This window comes from Manis pentadactyla, chromosome 6, assembly GCF_030020395.1.
Source record: "Manis pentadactyla isolate mManPen7 chromosome 6, mManPen7.hap1, whole genome shotgun sequence".
Taxonomy (NCBI): Eukaryota; Metazoa; Chordata; class Mammalia; order Pholidota; family Manidae; genus Manis; species Manis pentadactyla.
This window is the reverse complement of record NC_080024.1, coordinates 25,246,590-25,259,173: the sequence shown is the minus strand read 5'-3', so window position 1 is coordinate 25,259,173 and position 12,584 is coordinate 25,246,590. Positions and strand designations below refer to the sequence as shown.

The 12,584-nt window shown below is 40.1% G+C and overlaps 1 protein-coding gene across 22 annotated transcripts in view; it reads left to right on the top strand.

The window, feature by feature from the left end:
- The window catches only part of MAP2 (microtubule associated protein 2), a 283,777-nt gene extending 277,994 nt beyond the window's left edge, over window positions 1-5,783 (top strand). For all 22 annotated transcript variants that reach the window (XM_057503615.1, XM_057503613.1, XM_057503612.1 and 19 more), the window contains 2 exons: window positions 1,531-1,643; window positions 1,861-5,783. In XM_057503615.1, coding sequence (XP_057359598.1) covers window positions 1,531-1,643; window positions 1,861-2,076 — 329 coding nt within the window. In that variant the 3' untranslated portion in view covers window positions 2,077-5,783. The remainder of the gene's footprint in view (window positions 1-1,530; window positions 1,644-1,860) is intronic.
- Window positions 5,784-12,584: the final 6,801 nt, after the last annotated feature.

The following is a 12,584-nucleotide window of genomic DNA, read 5'->3' as shown; positions in this document are numbered from 1 at the left end:
TATAATCATAAAAGGAAGATTGAAAAGGCAGTTTCTCTCAGAGGCTACCCAAAAATAGAAAAGTTCCCAAGAATGCTGATCTCAGATGATTGAGAGCTCAACATCCTCCAGCCTTTAACTGAGAGATGTTTTAAGAATCCCACTAACTGCATTACCACCACCAAGTGAGACCCCCATGGCCAGGTCACATGTTGGGAGAATGACACCCCTGCAATAACGTATCTTCTGGGGGAAGGACAACTACTAAGTTAAATAACATCATGCACATCCTAAACCTGCAGGAGAAAAATGAATGGATGTATCTTCAACATAGAATCCAGTAACACCATATAATTTCAAGGGGCCCTGGTCAGGTAGTTGGGTCTTAATATAATGTCTAGGTATCACCTAGGAAAATCATTACAAAGACTAATAGACCCGTGAAGCCATAACAGGCTTTTCTCTTTGATCTACAGTGATAAACAAGCATCAAGAGTCCAAAACTGAAAAATCTTCCCCATGTTGCCATAGTTCTTCAGGTGTGTTTCCCAAAGCAAAAGGATCATACCGCTTACCACTCATCTTCCCAAAAAATGCATACGGCCAAAAACGAGTTGCTGAGAGTGAGAGCAAATCTCTTCGGTTGAGGGGTAAAGGAGTCTAATGCAGCCTTTTGCCAGATCGAAGACACCAGCAGACAGTCAGAAGTGCCTGAGCACAGCCTAAAGGACACCAAATACCTACCCAGTGAGAATGCCCTGCATTTGCAAGCCTAAGAAAGGCCTATGGAGATCAGGAGACCACACCGAAGGGTAGCCCACAGCACCCCCATCTATCAGCAGATCCTCAAGTTTCAGGCTAATTAGCATTTAGGGAAATGATATGGTCAAAACTCTATCCTCTCTATATCAAATTAATGTCAGTGTCAAGTTGATCCTGTAGCATCTGCACAAGAATGGGATCTCCTAAGATTCTTCTCCTATCACTCTATCTGCTCATTAAAGTGGGAAGCTCTTAAAGCTTACTAGTTATAAGTAACTTAGCTCCTGACTTCATGAGTCATGCAGTGATGAATATATTACCCAATCGTGCACCATTTCTAGCCTAATAGTTCTTTGAACAAATGACCTACAACCACAAAGAAGAATAAAGAAGAGCTTCATTTCGATTAATTTGCTGCCTGAGGAATGAGAAACTAAATATTCCAAGTTTTAGAAAGGATGCAATAGGATGTTTTCATCATGTTATTTTTAGAGTTTTTATTATATTTTATATTATATTATAGTTATCTTAAGTAGACATGAGTAAAAAGAGAAAGTTATTAGTATGGAAAGCAATCCTCATTATGGTACAGAAAGGATGTCAATATCTTGGGTGTATAGGGGAAATGGTAGACCAGAAATTCTAAAAGATCAGTCAGAGGGATAGTAGAATTAATTGTTTATGGCTTGTGATGGTCTATCTACTTTAATCATTTTTGGGAAATAGTCACTACAAATATAAGATTTATTAATGTTAGCAAGGCATTTAAAAGCCTTTCTTCTCCAATAGGTGGTGGGCGTGTGAAAATTGAGAGTGTAAAACTGGATTTCAAAGAAAAGGCCCAAGCTAAGGTCGGCTCACTTGACAACGCTCACCACATACCCGGAGGTGGTAACGTCAAGGTAAGAAACAAGGTCATAAACCCATCTTGTCATTTTTTTTAATCCTTCTGAAATATTCTTCATTGAAATCAGTCCCAGATTGAAGACTTAGATGTATAGGAAGTAGGGATGGCAGAGCTGAACAACTGATGACATTAACATCAGCTCTCACATATAGAGGATGTAAGGGCCAGTTAAGATGCTTGAATTAATGAAGACGGATGCTTGCTTTGAACAGATTGACAGCCAAAAACTGAACTTCAGAGAGCATGCTAAGGCCCGTGTGGACCACGGGGCTGAGATCATTACGCAGTCCCCGGGCAGATCCAGCGTGGCGTCCCCTCGACGACTCAGCAACGTCTCCTCTTCTGGAAGCATCAACCTGCTCGAATCCCCTCAGCTCGCCACTCTGGCCGAAGATGTCACTGCAGCGCTCGCTAAGCAGGGCTTGTGAATATTTCTCATTTAGCATTGATATAATAATATTTAGGCATGAGCTCTTGGCAGGAGTGGGCTCTGAGCGGGTGTTATATTCATCCTTTACAAACCATAAAATAAATAATCTCATTCCCAAACTGTAGTCATTGTTACAATTTTATTAAAAAAAAATGAATCGTAAATGCAGAAATTGACTTGATTTTCATTTGCAACAGGAAAACACTGGCTTTACATGAGTACAATTGGACAGTTATTTTTGCTCTGCTCTGTTTTGCATGAGTATTATTATTTAAAAATTTGCATTTTTACCTTTCATGTGCCTGAAGGCTATCCATTACATTCTGAAAGGCCTTGTTAAAATCCAAGCTGCTCATTTCATTATTCTGTTGCTGGATGAAGAGATAAAAGCTGCCCATTGTAACTTATTACAGGTTAAATTAAGTCATGGAGTCTGATTGCAGGAAGGGAAGAGCATGTAAGAAATACGATTTTTTTAAGTGTTATTTTGTATAAATGGGAAGAAAGATTCAATTAAGTTATTAACATTTGGGACCTGGATAGTTATATCAGAGTATAGTCAATCCAATAAATTATTTAACTAACTAAAAAATAGTTATGAAGCATTTGAGTTGTGGTTGAGGAAGTGGCATGAAAGTGCATCTCTTAGGAAAGTGCATCCACTTTCAGTAGGATGGACTCATGTCTGATTAGAGTGTGCATTGATCAGCTAGATTTGTGTTTCCACACTACCAGTTTCACACCCCCTTTCCATCTGTTTGATACAGTATTATAGATATAAATATATATATATTTCTCTGTGGCCATTTGTGATACTTCCTCATATACTTGAATATTATACTTCCTTATTCACGGTATCTGTGTCTCCTGCACCCTTTGGTGTTCCAATTTAGGTATGTGAAAGTAGATGTTAGCAGGGTTCTTTCCCTATTTAAAAAAAATACATTGAAAAAGACAAAAAGTTTTAGCATGAAGTTGCTTTCTGTAACACCTCAAATTGTAACCCTGTTTTAGTGGCAGATACAAGTCTCTCCCGTGATGCTAGAAAAATTTATTTTTCTTTGCTTTCACCAACATGGAGTTTGTGGGGGTGGGTCCAGTTATACATTAAAGGGTTTACAGATTGTTGGTTTAAGATTATGGATTTATCTCATTTTAAATCACAATTGTTTGGGTTGTATTCTTGTAGTCATTCATGAAACAGACTTCCTCAGATTTCTTTTTCCTTTTTTTTTTTTTCCATTTGCTAAAGTTGAAACTAACTTGGGAGTTTAGGACATGTTATCCCATTCTTCCAAACAGTACCTGCTTATTAAATTACCTGATAGAAGATATTTGACTTCCTTGCCCAAAGTAAAGTTCCCTTGATCAGAAAGGAAAAGATACAGTATTTTGAGAAACAATAGCTGCAAACACTTGAGATACAGATATCTAAATCCATTTTTTCAGGACTCCAATGTTACACTCTGTAAAGGAATACTGTATAACTCAGTATTATTTATCAGTAGATAATACTGTTCTGACTTAATATACAGTCTTAAAACCACAAATCAATTAATTCCTCTCACACATCTTTCATCTTAGACTTCTGAAGAAGCAGTGGAATAGTCAAGGCCTGAATACGTGGTTACCAGGCTGGGTAGATGCTCTTCAGTTTTTTATCTGTTATTTTTCTTGCTCAGGGCTGGTAGCTTGGATCTGAACAGTTCAAGGCAAATGTCCTGGTAGCGTTTGATCCCTTTGAGCCCAGTGAATTTCTGAATATAAAGGAGAAAAAGATGAGCATAGATGAGGCAACAGGGGAGTACAGTACATCTAAGAAAGAAGCCAGCGATGCAAAGACAGACACAGGTGCCATTTTGTAACCCATTGGATACTGCAACCAATGTGACTTCCATTAAAGAAGCTCTAGGAGCAAACACCTGTCACTCATTCTCAACTAAGAGGTTTTACAAAGGCAAAAATGTCTGAAAATACTCATAAATCAGTTATTTTATACAACAGTCAAAAAGTTAAGAACTACTGAGTAAGACTATGGATGTGTCTATTTTCTGCCTCATAATTGCTGTGAGGTTTGATTTGACCAGTCTGAGCATTTTATTCATCAGCTTCCCTTGAAATGCATCAGGAAATGGAAGATTAAAGAATAGCTGTGTGGAGACTTACAGTATTTTGTTCCATGTTTGATAGCATTAGCTAGTGATTAAAGTTATTTAGAAAGAAGTAAACAGCTGGTTAGGACAGTTTTAACCTGTGAAATCAGTTTTTTTTCTTTTTCAACTTGGTTTAAATTTCTTATCAAAGTTAAGAATAATAAAACGTGCTCTACATATTAAAATTCAGTTCCTTACAAATACATTTCCAAAATAAAGATTAAATAAAGCACTGTTATTAGAGTTAGCATTAAAACAAATGTTTATCTCAAATCACAGAAAAATAATAATGAATAAATGCCCTTCCTTCATATGGAAATGCTGTTTTTATAAAGTTAAGAAAAAGAAACTGCTCATTTGTGCCAGTAAAGAGAAACACAAAGGCCAAAAGGTCTTCTTATGGGGAGTAGGGGTGGAACCCATCTTGCCCTCTTCACTTTTAAGATTACCGACACAAATTAAGCTTTTTGAACACCACTCTTGTGGGGACACCCATACGCTGATCTAGAAATTAAAGCTTCATAGTTCCAATTCTAGATCTATTAATGCCAGTTTCTCTCTGGCTTTAGCCTTTGAGAACCTGTTTAAGGATACATAAGTAATCCAGAGCTCTGAAGAGTTAAAAGGCCTACTTCGCCAATGAACTCACTCTCCCCAGATCACCTGCAACCAAGAATTGAGTACCTTATAATGAGGCAGGAAAGATCTGAGTTGATGATGAGTTTCAAGGGCCATGTTCATTTAGGAACCAACTCTCTCTGGATTCTCCTGCTGAGTTCCAGCAGGGTGATGGGCTGAAATCCCACCCCCAAACAAGACACCTGTGTAACACCAAGAGCTGCGGCCTCACCTAAACTGCATAAGTATGGCCAAAGAAGGCTAAAGAGAGAACTTTGCTAAATGCAAGAATGTACTGATTGTAGCTGGCCTTAGCCACACTCATACAGTAATACAGCAGGAAATGGCATCGTCAACCCAAATATCATGTCAGTATTAGTAACGAATCTCAATGTGGTTAGTTCTGACAGAGCCATTACAGTTCACCTCCTATTTTTCATGCCTCAAAATGAAAATAAACTACTCATGATTTAAATAGCCAGAAAAAAAAGATAGATTTATGGCTTAGAAATGCAAATTCTAGGCATTCCTTCAAAAGATTGATGTGTGCTAAATCAGCATAGATGTTTGGTTTTTTTACACCTTAGATTTTTAGCCTGGGTGTGTAGGTTGAGGCCAAGTCTCTCTGCAGGAAAGAGCTTCTTTTTAAATTCAGAAAAGGTCAATCATGAAAATCTACTTCAACTTTAGCAAAAAGAAAAAAAAATCAACAAAAAGTATACTCTGTATGCTGGGATTCCAAGGTTCCAACACACTGCTACAAATCTGTTGGGGGGCGGGGGTTCTTTCTTCTGAATTCTAGAGCCTGTTACCATAGAAAGGCATTTCTTCAATGACTGGTTGTAGTTAGTTTCATGTTTTTCAATCAAAATTTGCAAATGTATTTGTTGCTGTATAGTGATTGTTTTGCAAAATAAAATTGCTTGTCACCTGATAGTTTTGGATTGTTTCTTCTCTGGAAAAATAAAACATATATAATATACATATGTAATATATGTATTAAATATATATTTATATGTTGCTCCATCCAACCAAAAGAGAAATTGTGAAGAGAAGGCTACAATTACTGCTGACTTCTATGTGTCAGGCCTTTTCGCTCCTGTATTAGCTGAACGTATCTGTTGGAAGTGACAGAATCTCAAATTCAATTGGCCTAATGAGCAAAAAGGTGATTTTACTGGCTCAAGTGACCAACTGGGCAGGAGTATTTGCCTCAGGCATGGATGGATCAGACACTCAAAAGATGTCATTAAGCATCTTTCTCTTTCCAACTTGGATCCAGGCTCTCAGAAGATGTCATAAAGAACCTTGCTTTCCAGATTTTAATTCTGCATCTTCCGTGTTGGCTTTAGCCTCAGGTAGGCACCCCTTTCGTGATGATCACTGGATGCTCCAGGTTTCACAACCTGGAGGGTCTTTTTTCCACTAGCACTAGCAAAATCAAGGGTCTGAATATCATTGAATTACCTGCTCATTTGTGCTAATAAGCCAGGGTTGGGTCACTTATCTAATTCTATGCCAGGTGCCTGGGTAGGAGGAGAGTAAAGGGAGAAGTGGTCTCCTCTGAACTACATAAACTAATGGTGGAGAGGAGACTTTACTCCCTCCTAAGTAAAGTCAAGCTGCTCCTGCCAGAAGAGAGGAACCGATGCTGTGCAGACCACGAAACATCCTCCATGTCTACACGCCATATTCTCTATCTTTACTCATCCTTTGTCTCCTTGCTACTCAAATTGTGCTCAGGCTTCACTGGGGAGCTTCTGAAGCAAATTCTCAGCCCCATCCCAGACCAACTCACAACCTCTCCCTGGGGGATTAATCTGCATAGAAAGCTTAAGGAGCACTCAGCTCAGCCAGTCCTTGCTGGAGGCCTAAGGAGAGAGAACTCTGCTGCAGCCCACACACAGGAAGGTCACCGCTGAGACCGCCCGAGACAGTGACCCCAACTCCTGTCTCCAGAAGTTTCATTACCAAGAGGCAGAAACTTGTGAGTGGTGGAAGAAATGCTTTCATATGGGAGGTTATCCAGACCTTCTCTCACTCTAACTTGGCTGAAACCTACTTCTCTAACCAATGGTATTATCACTTCGTATTCGGTCTTCCTTTGCTAATAAGGCAGATTTGGTACCATCTAGCCAAAATCAATAGAAGTTTTCTAACAATTTTTTTAAATTAGCATCTATGTTGTCCTCCGAGAAAGTATTTTAAACCATAAGGAGTAAGGCATTGATTTGTCTGGTAGCATAATCACAATAAAAGTCTTGATTTCTTTTTTATTAACAAGGCATAGAAGAATTTACTTACCTTGAGAAGAGACAAGTAATTTAGATGTAGTGTAAAACGACAAAATAATCTATTTGGCTAATGGGGCTGGGGGAGATGTTCCTTTTTATGATGTGGCACTTGCATAACCATGACCCAAACATTTCTGGGCTACAATCTTGTCCCTGTAAAAAGTACACAGTCCAGCAAGCTAAATTATTTTTTCAAAACATTGTCCTTCACTAGGTTTTCTTGAGTATGTTGAAGAAGCATCATGGACACCTGCTTAAAAGCCCCATTTTTTTCTCTCATGTCTTTTCATCCCAAATACACCACAGCTGTTCCCACTTGTCCTTCAAATTCCATTAAAATCTCCTGCCCCAGGCCTGGTTGAGGTAATAGACCTGTGGCCTCCAGATGTGCTTCATTTGCCTGCACAGTGTTTTCAAACAGAAGAAAGTCCACACACACACATACTCCCAGATTTGTAGCTTTAAAAAGCTTCAAGATTTGGCAGCACTGGGCCTGCATTCAGTCATGATAACAATTGGCAGGAGCTGGTCCGTGAATTATGAGATGAGTTGGTTCCCTCCACTTGGCCACAGTACCCACCCTGCCTGTTACTACTCCCAGCCCACGTTGCTCACTCACATTCACTCATTTCTGTATGCATTAGACTCCACAGATTCAGTTTATAAACTCTAACCTATTTCTACTTGTCTTTCCCTCTCTCCCAATTTCTTCTTCATTCTGTGAAAGTAAAACCCAAAAGAACCAACCCCTAATCCTAGAAATCTGGAGGGAAAAGGTCAGCTTGGTAGGTCAGATCCAAATCCTCAGGGAGACAGGGAGCCTAGGAAACCAGTATTCATAGATTTGTGCCCTGTCTCAATGAAGAAGAAAAAAACCTTTAAGTAGTAACTGGTCACTTTCACATCCATGATTAACATTTAAGATTCTGCTCCCACATGTCATTAAAGCAGAGAAAAGTAGACTGCAGTTGGTTTCCCAGTTTCTCCATTTGATGATAAGTAAAAATCTCATAGCCCAGTGAAAAATGACAAGAACTACTCTCTTACCCAGTAGGCCTGAGCTAATAGGATACTATTCCTTTCAGAAGTAGAAGAAAGGCATAGTGGACCTAGTCAAGCAAGTACCAGGTTCTTAAACCCAGGGCTGATAGCTGACATACACTTTTTTCAGTTGAATAAGTTGTTGTAAAATTGAAAGTACAATGCCTGCCTTTGGCCTCTCAGACTTAGTCCCCCAGGTCCTACAGACCTCCTGCTAGCACCTGTAAGGTTAATGCCTGGTATAGTAGAGAGCCTCTAAGATCTTGTTTCAGTCCCCCCAGCAGTCCTACCTTCTAGACATTGCCAGGGGCTATGATCCCCTCAGAGGTTCTGGGGGACTTGCCTGTGCATTACTAGCTGTTCAGGAAGGCCCAGTGGTTTATGCTGGTCTCTAGCAGCCCGCCGGCCTTCCAGCCAGCCTGCCACAGCTCTTACTTGCCTACCCCTGTCCCTGCACTGTGCACTCCTCCAAGTCAGAATAAGACTGGACCTCTAGAGAGGAGGCAGCCCCTTTTTTGGCATCCTTGTAGGCAAATACCTAGTGCTCATAGATCCATACCGTGGGTATGGTCCCCTGCTGCCAGTCTTCACTCCCCTCAGAACCTCCCTCCTATGGTTGCTTGTAGGAACAGCAGTCACCATAGGCCTTGAACTCTTACTAGAATATAGGATGGGCAACAGGCACTGGGGAGAATTGCAGCTCCTGAGGCCAACCACGGAAGGAGATTGTGAGCAATAGGTGGGCCCCACAAGACAATGTGGGACCAGTGGGGCCTAAGGTAAAACCTTTTATAGTCCCTGTTGAAATTCACCTTCACCTAAATCCCACCGAAAGCTCAACTGAAGTGGGCATTAACATTAATTGTATACTTAGTGACTGTCTCTTGTAAGCATCCTTAAAAACATGCGTTAACTGGAATGATCAGTGTCCGCATTTTACAGATAAAGCTGATGCGTAGAGATGTCATTTAAAACTTGGTGGGCAGAGCTGGAATTTGGACCTAAGTAGTCCAAGATGTCTCATCTGGTCTAATAGATTAGGTTTGATCTAATTAGATATTTAATAAACATCTTTCGTAACAGTCAATAATTAAGATACCAAATATATAGTATGTGAAAATTTCAACATTGTAAGGGCTAGAAAAATGTTCATGTGTTTGCTATTAATGATGAACTAAGGATTATGGACCATAAACAATATTATTTATGTAAAGAGAAATTCTCTGTTTTTTTAATAAATACAAGTCATCCAATGACAAATGGCAAGTCCTTGGAACAATTTCATGCCATTCTCTATGTCAAACCATGGCTCGTACAAAGGTATCCATGAGTGACAGTTATGTCAAGCAAAGATCAACAGTTTCCAAAGATCAATAACTGTATTTGGAACTATTAGGAAAAGTGGATGAACTCTTTGTACTACAACACACATCACTTGACAGTTTTGTAATTCATATTGTTTAGAAAGTAAAAGCTCTTTTTCTAACTTTTGTGTTAACTTATGATAGTGTAACAATTGCCAAATATTTTAATATTACCCCAGCTTATAACATCTTGCAGTTTTCTTAAAGGCTGTTTTTCTTTCCCTAACACCAATCACTGAATTAAATTTATTTTTGCTTTCATTATAAGCAGGGCATGTCCCACTTTCCTTATGAAACAAGTATTTACAATTTATAGCATAAAATGAAAATACCTAATCCTTAGATGTGGACTGCACACTTCAGACAGTCTTATTTGATTTTTAATATTAGGAAACAAAAAATATGGTTTTCATTAGCATTAGAAAACTAGGACACAAATAGATACCAAGAGGAATTCTCATCCATTTTTCTGCTTTAGCTGCAGAAAAACCAGAAAGCCCTCATTATATGGACACCAAAGTACCAATATTTTGTCTTTTCTTTTGTCACCAGTGTGTTTATCAAGCATGACTCATATGAATTGTGATCAAAACAAAAGTTTATTTCTGTCTCTCACAGTTCGTATCTGCAGTGGAAGAAATCTTCCCCTGCCTTGGGCTGAAGACTTGGGCAGACATGTGGCTTTTTATTCACTCTGAGAGACTAATATTTTTCTGGTTATAAAAAGAATCTCAATTATTTTTAAAAAGTCTAAATTCAGAAATTAAAATGTCCAGCCCATGGAATAGTCAAAACTCTGCATCTGATGGTAAGCTCTATACTCTCCCCCAGCATGAACTGGAGTCAGGCTGCAAGTCTGCTCTGGGAGTTGGGTGTAGTCTGCGTTCTCTCTGGCCTCGCTTTTCTTCTGTCAGATGCTGTTTGTGCTCCCTCTAGGTATGAAACCGGGAGACAAGAGAAGCAAGGGAGGGTGGTTGAAGCAGTTTTTCTCAGTGGGCATCCTGGGTACATTTCCAGCCTCTTTCTGCCAGGGCTTCTTTCCCCCGCCAGGCAGCCATACTGAATGGGACCTGAGACAGCTTTCTCCAGCAGCGTCTCCTGAGCGGACTTCACTTGGCCCTCATGGACTACCCACCCTATTAACCGTAGCAGTGGAGGCAGTTTCCACCTCGGCAGACTGCTTGGGGCCCACAACCAGAGCCATCGGCCCTGCTCTGGCCACTAGATCTCTCCAGCCTATAGAAAACTAATGTCTCTCAACATCAGGGAACACATTTCAGTGTGCCCCAAGCACTAGAATCCTCTTTTTGTTCAGCTTCAGGTAGGAGGACAGCACCTCCCCCAGAAGGAAAGTGTGATTCACAAACAGCATTTCTTTCTCTGTCCAAAGAAATGCCCTCATCAATCTCCTCCACAAATCCTTCCTTATGTCCCCTTTTTTTGCCTGTAATCTGATAGGAAAAAAGTCCTGGAGATGATTTCCCTTGTAAATCTGTATATGGAAAGGAGCATATTTTCACTCACTTGTGTCCTGATGTCAATCAAGCCAACCCCTCAGAAGATTCTCAGGCCAAAAGAATCCAATTCTAGCATCCTGTTTTCTTTCCTATATTGGACTAGTCTCAAAATGGCTGTATCTTTTTGAAAGAAAATGAATAAATGCCACAAACACTTACTGAGTGTTACACCCTCATCCGGTTCAGTGCCCTCAAGACGTTCAGCGTCAAGCGATGAGGACAAATCATACCCAGCAAACCGTAGCCCGGGATAAGCAGTGATGATAAGTGGTAGATGCTCAAGTTTACATAAAACCTGTGGGGAAAACAATCCAGAAAGGACAGGGAATGGAAGTAGATTTCTAAAGCAAATTCATTAAGACATGAGTGAAGAACACAGTCTGAGTACAGGGAATCATTTGGTGTACCTGGAGAATAGGTGGGTCAGAGGAAATGAGACCAGGATAGCAAAAGAGTTTGGAGACAGACTGGGGTCTTCTATAGCATTCAGAAGTTTGGATTCTATTGTGAAAGCTAGAACACACTTCAAAGTTTTTGAGGAGGAGAAATGGCATGATCAGATACAAATTTTAGAAAAGTGATTTTGACAACAATGTGGAGATTAGACTGGAGAAGAGACTAGAGCTGGGGAAACCACAGAGGGGTGAGTAGGCCCAGGCCAGGGCAGGGGCCATAAAGATCTGGAGAAAGAAAGATGTTTAAGATGCTTTAAAAGGCACAGAACTTGGAGGCCATAGGATGTGAGTTGGTTAATAGAGGAGAAATGAACTTAAGGTTTATAACATAGGGAACCAAGTAGAAGATAATGCCATTAGGATGAAGTATGCAGGTGGAGAAGATGAGGAGTCAATGGAATATCCATGAGGAAATCTCAGAAATTTATTTTTTAAATTCACATCTGGAGTGTGGAAGCAGAATCATGAGCACAGATGGACATAGTGTGCCACCCCAGATTCTGCATGGCCCCAATCCAGGGGGAGTAAATAAGAGGAAGAGGAGTGGCTTGCCCCAGTCATTTCTAATCCAACCATATTGATCAATAGCTAGCAAGGTTCTCGCCATTCATCCAAGGCATGGTTCTCTCTGAGCTGAGGCACTGTCCCGTAAGATTGAATTAGTCAACTGTGAATGCAATGTTGGTGACCAGCCCCAATCTATGACTTCCCTATTCTGGATCCCTGCAGTTGTTGCTTGTTTTAGGGAAAGTTAGAGGAGCTGAGCTTCAAAACGCCATCTGGTTAGTAGGATGTAGGCCACAGCAGGCCCTCCTTACATTGTGCAATTACACTCAACTCTTCCTACACCATCATTAATACTGATTCTTAAATGGTCCGTTGCCCCCAAGGCTATTTCATCTAAAATGCGGAAAGGGTCTTTTTTTTCCTAGTATTTTAATTTGCTCTTGATATCCCTCATTAGACATCTTGGCTCCATTTATTTTGTTTAGGGTTGAAACATCAAGTCATCTAGGAATAGCATTCTTAAAATCAACTCAGCAAGGGTCAGTACAAAGGTATTA